A 14,789-nucleotide genomic window follows, 5' to 3' on the forward strand; every position below is an offset into this window, starting at 1 on the left:
GGAATGAAAGGATGGAAGGGAAGGAAGGAAAGGAGGGAAGGGAAATAAGAAAAGAAAGAAAGAAAATAGTAATTGTGCTGAGATTTTGGAGCCCATACTGAGACAGTACCACCCCCTTTAGCAGATATTACAACATTGTACCTTCCTATTGAAAGTATTCCTTGAAGAAATTGTTGATGTTTCAGTCAGAGAATTGTCAGCGCCATTCCGAACTCCCAGAAGTTTCCATTCTGATGAATCTCCCATGTAGATCAGCTTTATGCTGCACAGTAGCCCACTGCACCTCCTCTCCTGTGTCAGATAAACCTTCCTGTTGTCATTCGGGGTTTTCCATCTGACGCCTGACCCGTTTTATTTTCCAAGATCTTTTGCATTAAATCCCACTTCTTAATGACATTTTGGAGAGTGAAGCACTTCTAATATCTTTTTATATTCCTTCCTCTGCTTTCTAAGCATCAATTAGCTTCAGTTTTGGGATCCTTTAGTCAGCTGTTAAGAGTATCCCATGAGCCCTGAGTGTTTAAAGACTCTGAGAATTTATCATGCTCTGAAATGATTCATCGTAATGACAATTCTGGATGTGCCTAACAAGTTCTAATGAGTCAATTAAGGCTTAATGAGTTCATTAAATTCCAAGACTTTACAACTGAAAATGCTTCTATTTCCAGTTCATTTCTAATTTAATACAGGATATATCACTGGATTTTAGAGCTTCTTAATATTTAGTTCTTTTTTTGCTTTAATAACAGCGTGTACTCCATCTGGCATGGACTTCACTCCAGGTTTGTGCAAAGCCTTATGATCTGTTTTAAACCTAATCCGTCGTCTGATCACACGCTTCAATAGAAAAAGATTAAACATGAGGAAACTCCAACCTGGACAAAGCGGTTAACTTGGACAATATCAGACATTTGCTTAGATTTAAATAGGGACTTAGGGGATAATACAGAATCTTGAATAGTAAAGCAACATTTAAAACAGAAATATTGAAGATTTGTGTGTGTGTGTGTGTGTGTGTGTGGAGGAAGGATAGGAAGGAAGGAAAGAAAGGAAGGACAGAAAGTAAGGAAAGGAAAGAAAAAAGGAAGGACAAAAAGGAAGGAAAGGAAGGACAAAAAGGACAGTAAGGAATAAAAGGAAGGAAGGACAGAAAGGAAGGAAACAAAGGAAGGAGAGGGAAGGAAGGAAACAAAGGAAAGTATGGGAGGAAAGGAAGAAAGGAGGGGCAGAAAGGAAGAGAAGGAAAGAAAGAACAGAAATAAAGGCAAGAAAGGAAGGAAGGAAAGGAAGGAAGGACAAAAAAGGAAGGAAAGGATGGAAGGAAAAAAGGAAAGAAAGGAAGGAAAGGAGGGAAGGGAAGGAAAGAATGAAGGAAGAAAAGGAAGGAAGGAAAGGAAGAAAGGAGGGACAGAAAGGAAGGAAAGAAAGAAAAGAAAGGAAGGAAGGACAGAAATGAAAGCAAGAAAGGAAGGAAAGGATGGGAGGAAAGGAAGGAAAGAACAGAAGGAAAGGAAAGGAAGGAAGGAAGGAAGGTGTGTGTGTGTGTGTAACCTTATATATCATAATGGGTATGTAATTAAAAAGAATTGAAGTAAGCACAACCCAAAGCATTTTATTTCTGTTTTTATCACAAATTCAACATTTTTTATTTCAATTAATTAAAGTCATATTTTTTGTCTGCATATTATCACATTTAAAGCTTGTGGTCAAGCTAATTTCCTTCATTTTTATTACCATTTAAAATAATCTCTATCCTGAAGACTTACCTCTGTCGTAAAACTCCGTTACTCATTACCTTCTGACCAATCAGATTTGAGAATTTATCGAGTACAAAAAAAAAAAAGTGAACAAGACGAGGAGAATATGGAGGAGTTTATTCCAGTTTGTGAGGTTCATGCACACAGCAGCTAATGTTTAGCTCAGTACAAAAGTCGTATCCCCTCCCCGACATTAGAGTCATTAGTTATTTGCTAGAATACATATTTGGTCCAAAAAACCCCCCAAATAGGTTTAGTCACATAAAATATTGCATAAATTTCATTACACTTCATTTCTTAACGACGACAACAAAATATAATTTAGACATTATCATCATTATAAGTTCTTTTATTTTTCCTGGGAAATTAACGTTAATCCTTCTTGAGCATCGATAAAACTTCAAGAACGACTTCAGCAGAACGAGTGCGATTAGAGTTATTGGAGGAACCGAGATCTAGTTCTTTAAGGACTTGTGTGTAAAAATCTCTGTACATTCAGTTGGAGCTGGAAGATCATCAGGTACAGCTAAAGGAATGCTAGAAAAAATCCTTCAGAAAAATATAGTGCATCGTTTAGAGTTTAGACCTGAACTACAGACCAGGGTTGGTTTTTATTTTTATTTTTTTTCTTTCATGTGTAAACAGTGAACTAAAAACAAAACAAAACAAAAAAAATCCTATGGTTACCATGACGACAATTAAGAAACAAACCCATGATAAAAGACTATTATCATTATTAAATCTGTGTGCAATTTTTTTTTCGCCCGCCATTTGGTGAAACCAAAAAACTATTTTAATTAAGTTAGATGTCTTTTAAGAAGCTTTGATAACTATACAAAAAATGGAATATATCCTTACAGGAATGACTGAATTATTAACACTTGCTTATGAATATTTATCAGATAATATACAAAATAGTACACATGGGACGCGTCTTTAAACGAATCGCTGTGGCAGTCGCAGTTATTAAGGCCTCGAAGTTGCAGTGATGGATTTACTGAGGGGAAAAAAAAAAAATGTGCAAGGAAAAAAAAGAAAGAAAGAAAGAAAGAAAGAAAGAAAGAAAGAAAGAAAGAAAAAGAATTCACGGTAAATTTCACACAAATTTTAAAGAGAACAAAATAAGGAAAAGGGAATTAATTAAAAGGGGAAAAAATTTAGAAGGCGAAAGGCAAACTATCGATAAAAACGAGTTCATTGGTGAATTTCTATCTAAAATCTGACTAGAGAAACTGCAATATTCCCTTCAAACTAAAAATATATACCTAGACTGTGTGTGTGTGTGTGTGTGTGTGTGTGTGTGCGCTTGAATGTGATCTGGCACAGCCATCGCTTGGCTGGTTTTGTGTGTGTGCTTCTCAAGTGTGTGTGCTTGAAGTATGGTCACGGTTTAAGGGTTGAGATATTGTGTGTGTGTGTGTGTGTGGCTACCCGAGCAGTTTCTGCAGCACTCTCACGGTTTAACGGTCGACTGACCGAGTGTGTGATTGTGCGTGTCTACTTGAGCATGTCCTGCAGCATGGCCGTGGCGTACGTGGGCCGTGCCTGTCGGTTCTCGATAGCGTTCCTCAGATACTGGATTCCTCCGCAGCGCTCCCAGATCTCCTCGAACTGCCGGCCGAGGATTTCCGCTCCACGCTTACGGGGCAGACCCGTCTCCTCTAAATTCAGCTCGCACATCTCCATGTCATCCTTGCCTACAAAGCGTGAAGAGAAACAAAACCAACACAGGGAATTCTTTAGAAGTACATTTTACATGAATAATGGTGTAGAGTTTTTAAGAAGTGATTACATTTTTTTGCAGTAAGTAATACACTATATTGATGAAAGTTTTGGGACACTCTTAATGCTTCAGCATACCAAGAAATTTTAGACAATTTCATGCTCCCTATTTTGTGGGAACAGTTTGGGGATGACCCCTTCCTGTTCCAACATGACTGTACACCAGTGCACAAAGCAAGATCCATAAAGACATGGATGAGAGAGTTTGGTGTGGAGGAACTTCTCCTGACCTCAACCTGATAGAACACCTTTAGGATGAATTAGAGCAGAGACTGTGAGCCAGACCTTCTCGTCTAACATCAGTGCCTGACCTCACAAATGCACTTCTAGAGGAATGGTCAAAAATTCCCATAAACACACTCCTAAACCTTGTGGAAAGCCTTCCCAGAAGAGTTGAAGCTGTTATAGCTGCAAAGGGCAGGACAACTCCATATTACATTCATGTGCATGTAAAGGAAGACATCCCAAAACTTTTGGTAGTATAGTGTAAGTATAGATAGAGTTTAAATTCTAAAATACAATAAAAGAGTTCCTTCTAATGCACCTGATGAATGTATAACAGATTCAATGGTGCGTCTTATACACAGTTGTTTGAGTGTGTGTGTATCAATGTGTCTCTTTGACAGCTGACATCAAGCAACTTCTCGTAATTACTGTTCTATTAAATGACTTAACAAAATACTGAGGTAAAAACCTTCAAAAACAACAACAAAAAAAATAACAAGCACAGGTAATGATACCATACTGCAGAGTAGCAACCTGATCTTCTGCTTTGACCCCCAGCTCCAAAGACACAGCAAAATCCAGCAGAAGCCATGTGGAGAGGCTCTGGACCACCTGAGACGCCCTAAGGACAGGTTTTCAGAACTGTACCCTTTAAGACAAGCTGTGCTCACCGGCTACTAGCAGAATGGGATGTTTCTCTGGGTGCAGCTCCATCTGCCTGGCGATCCACGGCCCATCGAAGTGTGCGTACCACCACCCTTTCTTCTTATTCTGTGGATCTTTGTACTGATCGCCGGGACGGACGAAGGGAATGCGGAAGTAGCGCTGCTGTCTGTTCGCCAGGATCTCGTGTTGCCTAGCCGGGATTGGAGGAGCCACATAGGTCTGGGCTGCAGGAACAGAGATGTAGATGTTAGCTCTTTGAACAGGAGTTGTTAAAATTGGAGAACTGTTTAGTGGCATCTATTCATGCTTTAATAAGTGTAAGAAGTTTAGAACTGAGTTAGCAAGTTACTCTGAAAATCTATCATGCAGTCAGTTAGAGGTTATTAAAACATTTAAACAATGCTTTTAAATGCTACTGCCACTCATTTGCATAATTCTAATATATACTGAAGAGAAATGAGTCATATTGTCATGTGCAATAGATGGTACATTAAATAAAGCCAAGCTTTGGTTGAAAGCAAACAAAAAAATTTAGGTTAATATTTATTGCTGTTAATTATTATTCAGCTGCTCCCTGTTTGGGGTCGCCACAGCGGATCATTTAGTCAGCACAATTCAATTTGGTACAGGTTTTACGCCAGATGCCCTTCCTGACACAACCTTCCCTTTTAATCCAGGCTTGGGACCGGCACTGAGAGTTAACTCTTCAGTGGCTGGGTTAGCACCCCGCCCAGGAATCGAACCCGGGCCGCGGCAACGAGAGCGCAGGATCCTGCCGCTGGACCACCAGGAAGCTAGGTTAATATGCAGTGTATTGAGTAAAAGTCTAAAAAAATTAAAAAAAAAAAAAAAAAAAAAGGGAGAGAGGGAGAAAAGTTTTGTCCATACCGAACATTCCCAATATGATTTTATTCAGTAATTTTAGTGGAAGAAAGTAAAGAATCTGTCGCTTTTGTGTGGCCCGAGCAGCACAATCTCTATATGTTCACCACACAAGAAAGACTAAAATGCCACATTTGCATATTCATAAAGACAGTTCCGAAAAGAGCAGAAAGGGAAAAAAAAAGTGTAACTTTAACTTCTTCACATCTTCACCCACCATCTACATAAGCTGGAACTTTTTAATATAGTATATCATGATGCTCAGGTTCTCAAAATGGAGTCCAGAGATCCTCAACGATCCGTAACACATATCAGTTTTTTTTTACAATCCAGATGGAAATCTCGACTCGCCACTGATCGTGAGGTTATATCTCCGCAACACTTATAACACCATATTAACACCAAATTTGGTCAAACAATTTGACCATGTCATCAATTGTACTGTATTTTTTCAAATGAAGTTGAGTGTCTTGTTCCATCTCTAGTTTAAGTGCTTACATGATTGACAAAAAAAAAAAAACCCAAAAAAACCTACGTAATATCTTCATAATAGTTTTTTAAGCACTTCAATCCTGGTCATTTGAAATCCTTCTTGAAATTTGATTGGTCACTTGAAATGAATCCAAACCTCAATAAGTTAAAAGCAAGCTAATCTAACAGTTGAAATCAGCAGATTTATTACTAATTTATTACTAATTTATCAGCATTTCTTTGGGTTTAACTGATTACTTCCTGTTTTTGAGGTGTAGTACCTCAAAGGTTCTACCTCAAACCTTGAGGTGTATTAGCTGTGTTTGGCCATCTATTTGTGCCTCGCTGAGCGTGATAAATAACTTGCCTGCATTATTTTCGAACAGGATCGATAGAGCCAGACGTTATGCGGACACGGCAACTCCAGACATAATCCTCAGATCAACACACAACACTGTGATTCATTCATACTAATCTAGTACCTCTACAAGTGTCTAGCCTTCTATATTGTTGTAAATTAGCTACTAAGCCTGCGTGTTATTAACTTCTTGGATCAGGTTTATATCATATCTATTAATACTGTACTGTATCACTTCATTTTCACAGATTTTTACTTTGAAATCCAACAGTTTCTATTTGGTTTCCTAATATATTCAATGTTAGCTTGCTAGCTGAGCACTTACACCTTTTATCTTACCCCTTTTGGCTTTGAAACCAGGTTTCTTTTCTTTTGCACGAAAAAAAAAACAAGCTCTTAGCAAGAAGCCAAGGGAAAACAGTGAATGCAAATCAGACTGGTTCAGTGTGGTTATTGAGGCCAGCCCAGCTGTTAGAAATGTTAAACTAGCATCAAGGGCCACTTACAGGTGTTTATCACACGTTGTGCACAACCTATAAACAAAAGAGGCACATGTTTTGAATTTTCATCTCATTATCTTATAAAGTGTGAACAGCAGCATGAGAGACACTGAAAATGGCTGAAGCCAAATTGTTTATTCAGCTATCACATTCGGAATAATCAAATGGTACTTAATGCTTATTATTCACAAATATATTTTCTCACAACCCTTTCTCATAGCTCTAGGTCTGCTCTATGTTCCGACCGTCTAAAAATAAGTGGTAATATGATGGTACTTGCACCTCTGTGTGTAAATATATGTGTGTGTTCAGGGTTTCAGGGGATGGATTGGGGTCCCAGTGGATCCACGGTGACCAGGATAAAGCAGATACAGAAGATGAACAAACAATCTGCTGCAGTATTTGTATTATTTTTTTGATGGTAACATCACAAAGTAGCCAAACACACAAGAGCAGAGATGTCCATGATTGGTAAACATCAACCAGTGGGAAATTATAAACATGCACCAGTGGGAATCGGTATACATGAACCAGTGGGAACTGGTAGACATGTACCAGTGCACCAGTGGGAATTGGTAGACATGTACCAGGGCACCAGTGGGAATTGGTAGACATGCACCAGTGGGAAATAGTAGACATGTACCAGTGCACCAGTAAGAATTTGTAAGCATGTACCTGTGGGAATTGGTACACATGAACCAGTGGGAACTGGTTGACATGCACCAGTGGGAATTGGTATACATGAACCAGTGGGAACTTGTAGACATGTACCAGTGCACCAGTGGGAATCGGTAGACTTGTACCAGGGCACCAGTGGGAATTGGTACACATGAACCAGTGGGAATTGGTAGACATGAAACTGTGGGAATTGGTAGACATGAACCAGTGAGAACTGGTAGACATGCACCAGTGGGAATTGGTAGATGTGTACCAGTGGAAATAGGTAGACATGTACCAGTGGGGATTGGTAGACATGAACCAATGGGAACTGGTAGACATGCACCAGTGGGAATGGGTAGACATTAAACTGTGGGAATTAGTAGACATGAACCAGTGAGAACTGGCAGACATACACCAGTGGGAATTGGTAGACAGCATGCCAGTGGAAATTGGTAAACATGAACCAGTGGGAACTGGTAGACATGCACCAGTGTGCCAGTGGGAATTGGTAGACATGCACCAGTGGAAACTGGTAGACATGCACCAGTGGAAACTGGTAGACATGCACCAGTGGACATTGGTAGACATGCACCAGAGGAAATTGGTAGACATGCACCAGAGGAAATTGGTAGACATGCACCAGAGGGAAAGCTCTACCAATGGGAGATCAATGGAATAGATTAACACCATCCATCCCACCCATTTAGTCTTTAGTGATCATCAGGAATTCACCTGGAAAGTGGGAAACTGCTTTCTTAGTTACAAAGACAGCAAATATATTCTCTATTTTTGAACACAGAAATAAAACAACGCAGTGCTCATGTTCACTCATTAATACAGTGTATATTCGATTAAAGACCGGCCAGTTGGATCCTTTTTCTTCTTAAGGTACACTTCTGACAAAAAAAAACATTCTGATTGCTTGTAAAGCTGTAAAAGGTGTCAACGGCATATCCCTGAGATGCTTCCACATAAACGTTTTCCATTACTTAGTCTTCAATCTCTTACTGTCTTCATCTTTAATCATTGCCTGCTACCATGGACAAAGCGCTTCTAAACCCTCAAACTGCTTTCGGTCAATATTTTTAGACAGATTATGTTCTTTTATATTTCCTGAAAATACACATGGATCTCTTAGATATCTGATTGCAAAAGACAGAAAGAAATATTGAAGCGTGGTATGCAGGATGTACCTCTTCCCTCTGGTACACATTACGGCCCATAAGTCCCTGGTTATCTGTCCATCTGTCCTCCTTTCTTTGAAAAAATAAAGAGGCTGTGATAACACCAACCATAAAAGTGGCATTATTGCATGTGCTGAGCATGCATAAACATAGCGGCTCTGCAAACAGCCAGGTACAGCCTTTTCATCCTCCTCATCACCATGGCGACTTCCAGCACAGAAAACACGGCTAGAGGCATATAAAGCCAGTCCGTCTGTAAGAGCTGTTTTTATTTCAGCAGCTGTGAGGATCTAATCCGAGTGATATTGCACAAACAAGACAAGTCACTGCTCACTAATAACTCCAGCAACATTTGGTCTTACTGATTAAAGGCAATATGGACCATAATGCCGTAATTACACCGATAATGAAGTCTATATTAGGTATCTGTCATTGGGATATGATAAAAACGTTCATTTTCGGGGAAATGGGCTTTACCATTCTACATACCACATATATAGCAACTTGAGACCTTTAGTGTAGTATATTTCAGTGTCATATGATGCTTTTTACCATGATTTCTTTCTTGGGAAACATGCTGTGTATTATTCAAGTAACATTATTACCAGAGGTCATCACTGTACCCAATATGAAGATATTTTTACCTTCGTAGGAAAAAAATACGCTTGTAGTATGAAAGTTTGGTTGTAGAAAGTCAACGCATTGAAATACTGTTTGAATTAAATTACTGTTAAAACTTAAGACAGAAACTAGTGTATTCGCAAATCTGTTTGGTTGATTAATTTTTCTATAAACGTAGCACAGAGGTTCATATTAATGTGTTTGTTCTATTATTTAAAAAAAGGATGTTGAATGTAAAAGAATGTAATTGCTGATATGGAGAAGTTTCTTGTGAGAAGATGTTTGGAAGGAGTCTCAGAGCTTTGTATCAATCACAGGTAAGAAATGTCTTCGGAACAGAGATGATCGAGTCAAGTGAAAGCGACCAAAAGATCATTTGTTGCTGCTACTTTCATTAATACAGATTAATGTGACATCAGCTCACAGATGATCCTTTACAAATATGTTAATAAATTAAAAAACCCAGCTTCTAACACTACCTCAGATACATGGGGAAGAAAAAAAAAACAATACATCACAGTAGAAATGGCTTGGCTTTCAGGAGCCTGTGTTTGTGTGTAAGATTTTTCCAGGTTGGGGTATTTGGGCCGAGAGACCGATAGAGAACTATCTGCTATGTTGACAGATGGTCTCGCTTAATTTTGGAAACTGGCAGATGAAAGGAGTGTGTAATTACGGGGTGACACACGCATATACACATCCACACATACTGTATGCACACATACCCACGCACAGCATGATGAATTCTCCTCAGCAAAAGCCAAACGATTCGTCGCATGGAGGGCGAGGGACGATTTCGCGAATGAAAAACAATTATCTGTGGCAAGTCCAGCTAATCAGAGCGACGTTGAGTGGTGAACAACGTTGGATTTTTGAGATACGTGCCTTTCCTTGATTTTTGAACCTCTTCCAGCGTCACCCGAACACGATTATATAAGATAATTCAGTTCCACAAGCAACATTTGCACCCATGAAGAACTAGCAGGCTTTAATACACTTCCTCCTATTCAACTGGGATGGAATCGATTCTAAAAATAAGTCTTAAATCCCAATCCCGCTCGCTCCTGCAGTGTTTTTTCCCCCTAATTCTGTAATTTCCCTTCGAACTTCCAATCAATATTTCCAAAAAAATAAACCACATTGACCCTGACCAGGATCAAGTCAATGTGGTTAATAAAAGAGGCTTTTCTTTGTCTTGGGATCTTCATATCCAGCACAAGATTGAGAACCACCTCCTCAGGCTTGTTTGCTGATGGTTTTTAAAAATAATAGCCTAATACGACAGACAGATTTATTATTTTGCATATTATTATTTACTGCACTCGTTTATTGATTTGCCTTAAAGAAGCACTGAGGCTCGAAATGTAATTTGTAGCCTGTGTTTGGCTATGAGGTGAAGATTCTTTACGGCTTTTCACGCACAGATTAACCCCGTCATTCGAAACCCCGCCTTTTAACCCCGGTTAGAGGAACGTTTCACGCGTGAGTAAAAACACAGCTATTGCACAACTAACTTCACATATCGGCGTGCAAATGTGAAACCATGCTGTGTTAGAATGTTCTGCTTGTTGCATAGCAACAAGACATCCAATCAGAAACTGAACAGCGCCCCTCATGTCACCAGCTTTATAAACGATCGCAGGAAAGTCTGTGTGCTGTGTAAATGTTTTGTTTTTTGTTTCATTTGTTTTGTCTGCTTTTCTTGCCTCGTCTCGGGAGGCTTGACTCGGCGACATTTTGTCTCACCGACGCGAAGCCGTTATTTAATGCGACGCCATCGATCACGGTTGATGATGCCGTAAATATCGCTTGAAATTTATGAAAAGCCAGGACTAATTGTTAACCCTGGATAAAATAATCCAGCATTGTGTTGACCTGGGGGTTTCGAATGACCCATGAGAAACTATTTCATGCATGAAAAACCTCTTTGTGTTCCAATAAAATAAAAAAAAAAAAATCCATTATGGCTTAAACTATGGACGTTTTTTGGATTAATGCTTGACTAATAAAAACCCCCTACAGCTTATGATGGTTCTCGTTTGATTTCCTTTAACCCTCAGGTTGTAATCCTCATCAGCCATGATAGTGACCTTTGTAGCTACTCCGTGAAGCGTGAGCGTAGGTAAAGTGAGGAGCTGGCTCTTACCGTGGTCCGTGAGGGATTTTGGAGTCCGCTGCTCTGCCTCGGCATTACGTTTCTTGTTCTTCGATTTCCAGGCATGGTACACCTTCAGCCTGCGGTGGAACTCCTCTCGGCATGCAGCCAACAGCTCGATATCTTTAAAGAGGAGGAGATGAGGGAGATAGTGAGGAGAGAATTGGTTCCAAAAAAAAAAAAAAAAAAACAAGAAAGAAAAGACAAAGAAAGTAGAAGAAGAAGTAAGGATCAGGATATAAATTGAGTTTTCGCCATCCCCAAAATTGGGTTCCTCTTCCCCGCAGCATCGGCTCGGCTTTTGGCACGAGAGAACTCGCATTTTTCACAGGAAATGCGTGAGTGGGTGTAAAAAACTAGTGAGTGCGTTTCTTTTAGAAAGACTGCAGTGGTGTTGTGTCTGGTGATCATTTATCATTTATTCCGATAATGTATAATAAGTAAAGGCGCCCTCTTTTTTTCTCTAATCATTGCCCTCGGTGCTATCACTGCTTCGTCGGAAAGCATTGATTAAAGACAGGCTCTGCGTCTTAGGCTCCGCCCTAAACGATTTATTGCTATACCTATAAATTGGAAAAGCAAGGCTGCAAATACAGATAAGGTTATAACAAATAAATCGACAAAAATCAATCATTGTCTATTAGCCAGATTGTGTTTTACCGGAGCTGAGGAAACCTCCTCTGAGACTCTGTGACATTGTCTGATTTCATGCAAGCAATATTGTGATTTGTAATGATCTGATTGTGAAATTGGATCACGCGCATCTTGGTTATGCTTATTAACTGCTGCTTATTGAGTTGTGAGATCTGGTTTTTCTAGCTCATATATTTACGCTCATAATTTATCCATCGATTTTGCTTTATGAAATAGAAAATATTATCTTGAGATACTTCGGATGAGATTTTATTGAAAAGAAACACAGCCTCGAGTCAACGAACGCGTTCTCGCTTCAATATGACTTGGCTCACGAATCGTTCTACTGTGAATCGATTCATTTGAATCATGTGAATCGATTTACCTAAGCGTTATATTATTTCACTTTCTTGCATGCCAAGTCATCAAGCCGCCATTCCTGCTTTCTTGCTTTTCACTTCAAAGCCGATCCTATGAAAGGAGCTGATTCCAGACACTGAAAACTAAGAAGCATTACTAGGTGTTACTTTGGAGTTGACTCAACACAGGAAAAATGATTCCCCTAGTTATTAAACTAATCTATTAGTCAGTTATTAGATCCATCCTTCCATTTTTTTGTGCCACTAATCCTACGCAGGGTTGCAAGAAACCTGGAGTCTATCCCGAGTGACACACACACACACACACACACACACACACACACTACAGCCTACAAGATATGTCATTAGATAGACCAATGGAAGAAACCAGAGAACATGGAGGAAACCTCTGAAAAACAGGGAGAACACTGAAACTCCACACACACACACACACACAAAGATGGAGGCCCAGAGATGGTGTTGCCTGACAGATCATTACAGAAGCACTAGGTGAGATCTGAGCCCCACAGGGCACGAGTATTATCTTTTATCTCAGGGCTTACCGCAGGAAGTGTTGATGGCGTCTCGGAGTTCTGCATACTTCCACTTGCTGAGATCGTGCTTCTTGGTGCTGGCCGGAGGCTTCGTAGCTTGCGTCTGTCGACCTCTGGAATCATCAGTGCGAGCGCGAGAAGACAAGAAACACAAGGCACAAAAACACAGAGGGATTTATAAACAGCACAAAGCTTTTCCGACTTATGAAGACGAGTCACTGGAGATGGAGTTAAAGCATTAAAGAGGAAAGAACAAAAGGTTAGTTGGGGTTAATTGAGCCGGGTGCGATTTTAATAGACATATGAGTTGATGATTACAAACCCGTTCTTCACGGCAAGGCACTCTTAACCACACACACACACACGATCTGTCTCACCTTCCTGTCTTCCTTTTACACCTTTAAACACAGTATCCTAGTATCTACATCCACCCACCATGCCTGTAATCAGTTTGCTAGATCACATCTGCCACTCTGTGAGCCGGGCCTAACACTTTAATGGCTATTTAAAGATCTGTGAAGCTTTGAGGTGCGTAAGAAAGAAAGGAGACAGCGACCTGGCACACCTCCATGGCCTGACTGATCCTCTGCCAGGCTTTACTGGCAGCCCACTGAAGCCTTTTAGCTCAGGGGGATTAACGCCATAGCCTCTTGTTAATGTCACTCAGTCACTGTATCTCTAAACAGGCTTAAAACTATCTACTGCAGCGCCGCTTTTAGCTTTCTGGCACAGTTCAGCTCTTCCTTTATGGACACCCTAAGAATCAATACAGTGCATTTCTTCCTTTTTGGGTAAGAGAAGACAACAAGTGGAAGGGAATGGATTGATAACCAAGGTCGTTTTTTTGGAGACACTACGTCATTATCATGTGTTCAACTCTTGATTCTGATTGGTCAGAAGGTGCTGTCATCTAAAAATAAAACAACTTCGTACTAGTAAAAGTAACCCAGCTTCACAGTGTGCTCCAGAACACCACAAACTGCTGATTTATATCCTATAACATCATGCTCTGTCCCGTTTTATTCTTCTTATAAACTATCCCTACCAACTAACACCTATATTTTTTGTTCACGTAGCATCTGTAATTAGCTAAAGAGAATCTCAGCAAAAACACACACATACACACACACAACCTGAACATTTTTCAATTCTGAAGGTTTACTAAGAATTTGTAGAGAATAAAAAGCAAGAAATTCCTAAATCACATGCACATTTTTAATTTCAACGATCATGGAAATTGCGCTAATGCAAATTAACGTGAAAAAAAAGCATGCATTTTCCTGATCTAGAAGGATCCGCTACTGTAATTCAGTCTAATGGAAAAGAAATCATATTATTATTAATAATAATAATAATAATAATAATAAGCAGCATGTACAATTCCTTTCCACAGCACGGTATAAATCAGGATTCTCCGGATCATGAACAGATCGATCGTTTGCTTCATTCGTAGATTTGTTACAAGTCAACAGCGCTCGATTGGAATTGACCCTCAGATTCAATTTCTGATTCGTTTCTAGATTAATCAACCCTTGAGGGATGTGTTTGGGGTTGATCCGGGTCGTCGACGGAGACGAACCGAGCCGATAAACCCACCTAGCAAGAAGCTCGGACATTTCCTGGGCCATTTCTTCCCTGTAGAGTGTGATAAATGCAGCATACACATGAACATAGGTTAGAATAACATCCAGCACTTCAGTATCACCAAATATACATCAAATAACTGAGTCTTCATGCTGCATGTCCGTATAATGTGTGGAAAAATATAATTATATATAGAGTCTAGATGTAAAATTCTGTGCTTATTGCCAAATGCTTACAAGTAGATGACAAAGACTGGATTATTTTATAATAATGTACAGATAGATGGATGGATGGATGGATGGATGGATGGATGGATGGATGGATGGATGGATGGATGGATGGATGGATAGATAGTATTTAATCCTGCATATTTTTATGGCGCACAATTTTAATATAGC

General features: G+C 39.7%; 1 protein-coding gene across 10 annotated transcripts in view; it reads right to left on the reverse strand.

Moving 5' to 3' along the window:
- Positions 1-1,663: 1,663 nt before the first annotated feature.
- myo6a (myosin VIa) overlaps positions 1,664-14,789 on the reverse strand; it is a 108,403-nt gene continuing 95,277 nt past the window's right edge. For 4 of the 10 annotated variants that reach the window (XM_058391784.1, XM_058391783.1, XM_058391781.1 and 1 more), the window contains 5 exons: positions 12,817-12,920; positions 11,253-11,384; positions 6,648-6,674; positions 4,436-4,654; positions 1,665-3,454 (listed from right to left, as the gene is read on the reverse strand). In XM_058391784.1, the coding sequence (XP_058247767.1) occupies positions 3,255-3,454; positions 4,436-4,654; positions 6,648-6,674; positions 11,253-11,384; positions 12,817-12,920 (682 nt within the window). In that variant the 3' untranslated portion in view covers positions 1,665-3,254. Of the gene's footprint in view, positions 3,455-4,435; positions 4,655-6,647; positions 6,675-11,252; positions 11,385-12,816; positions 12,921-14,403; positions 14,443-14,789 lie in introns of all 10 variants that reach the window. The other 6 variants (XM_058391779.1, XM_058391776.1, XM_058391778.1 and 3 more) reach the window with 5 other exon arrangements.

The sequence above is a fragment of the Hemibagrus wyckioides genome, linkage group LG06, assembly GCF_019097595.1.
Source record: "Hemibagrus wyckioides isolate EC202008001 linkage group LG06, SWU_Hwy_1.0, whole genome shotgun sequence".
Classification (NCBI taxonomy): Eukaryota; Metazoa; Chordata; class Actinopteri; order Siluriformes; family Bagridae; genus Hemibagrus; species Hemibagrus wyckioides.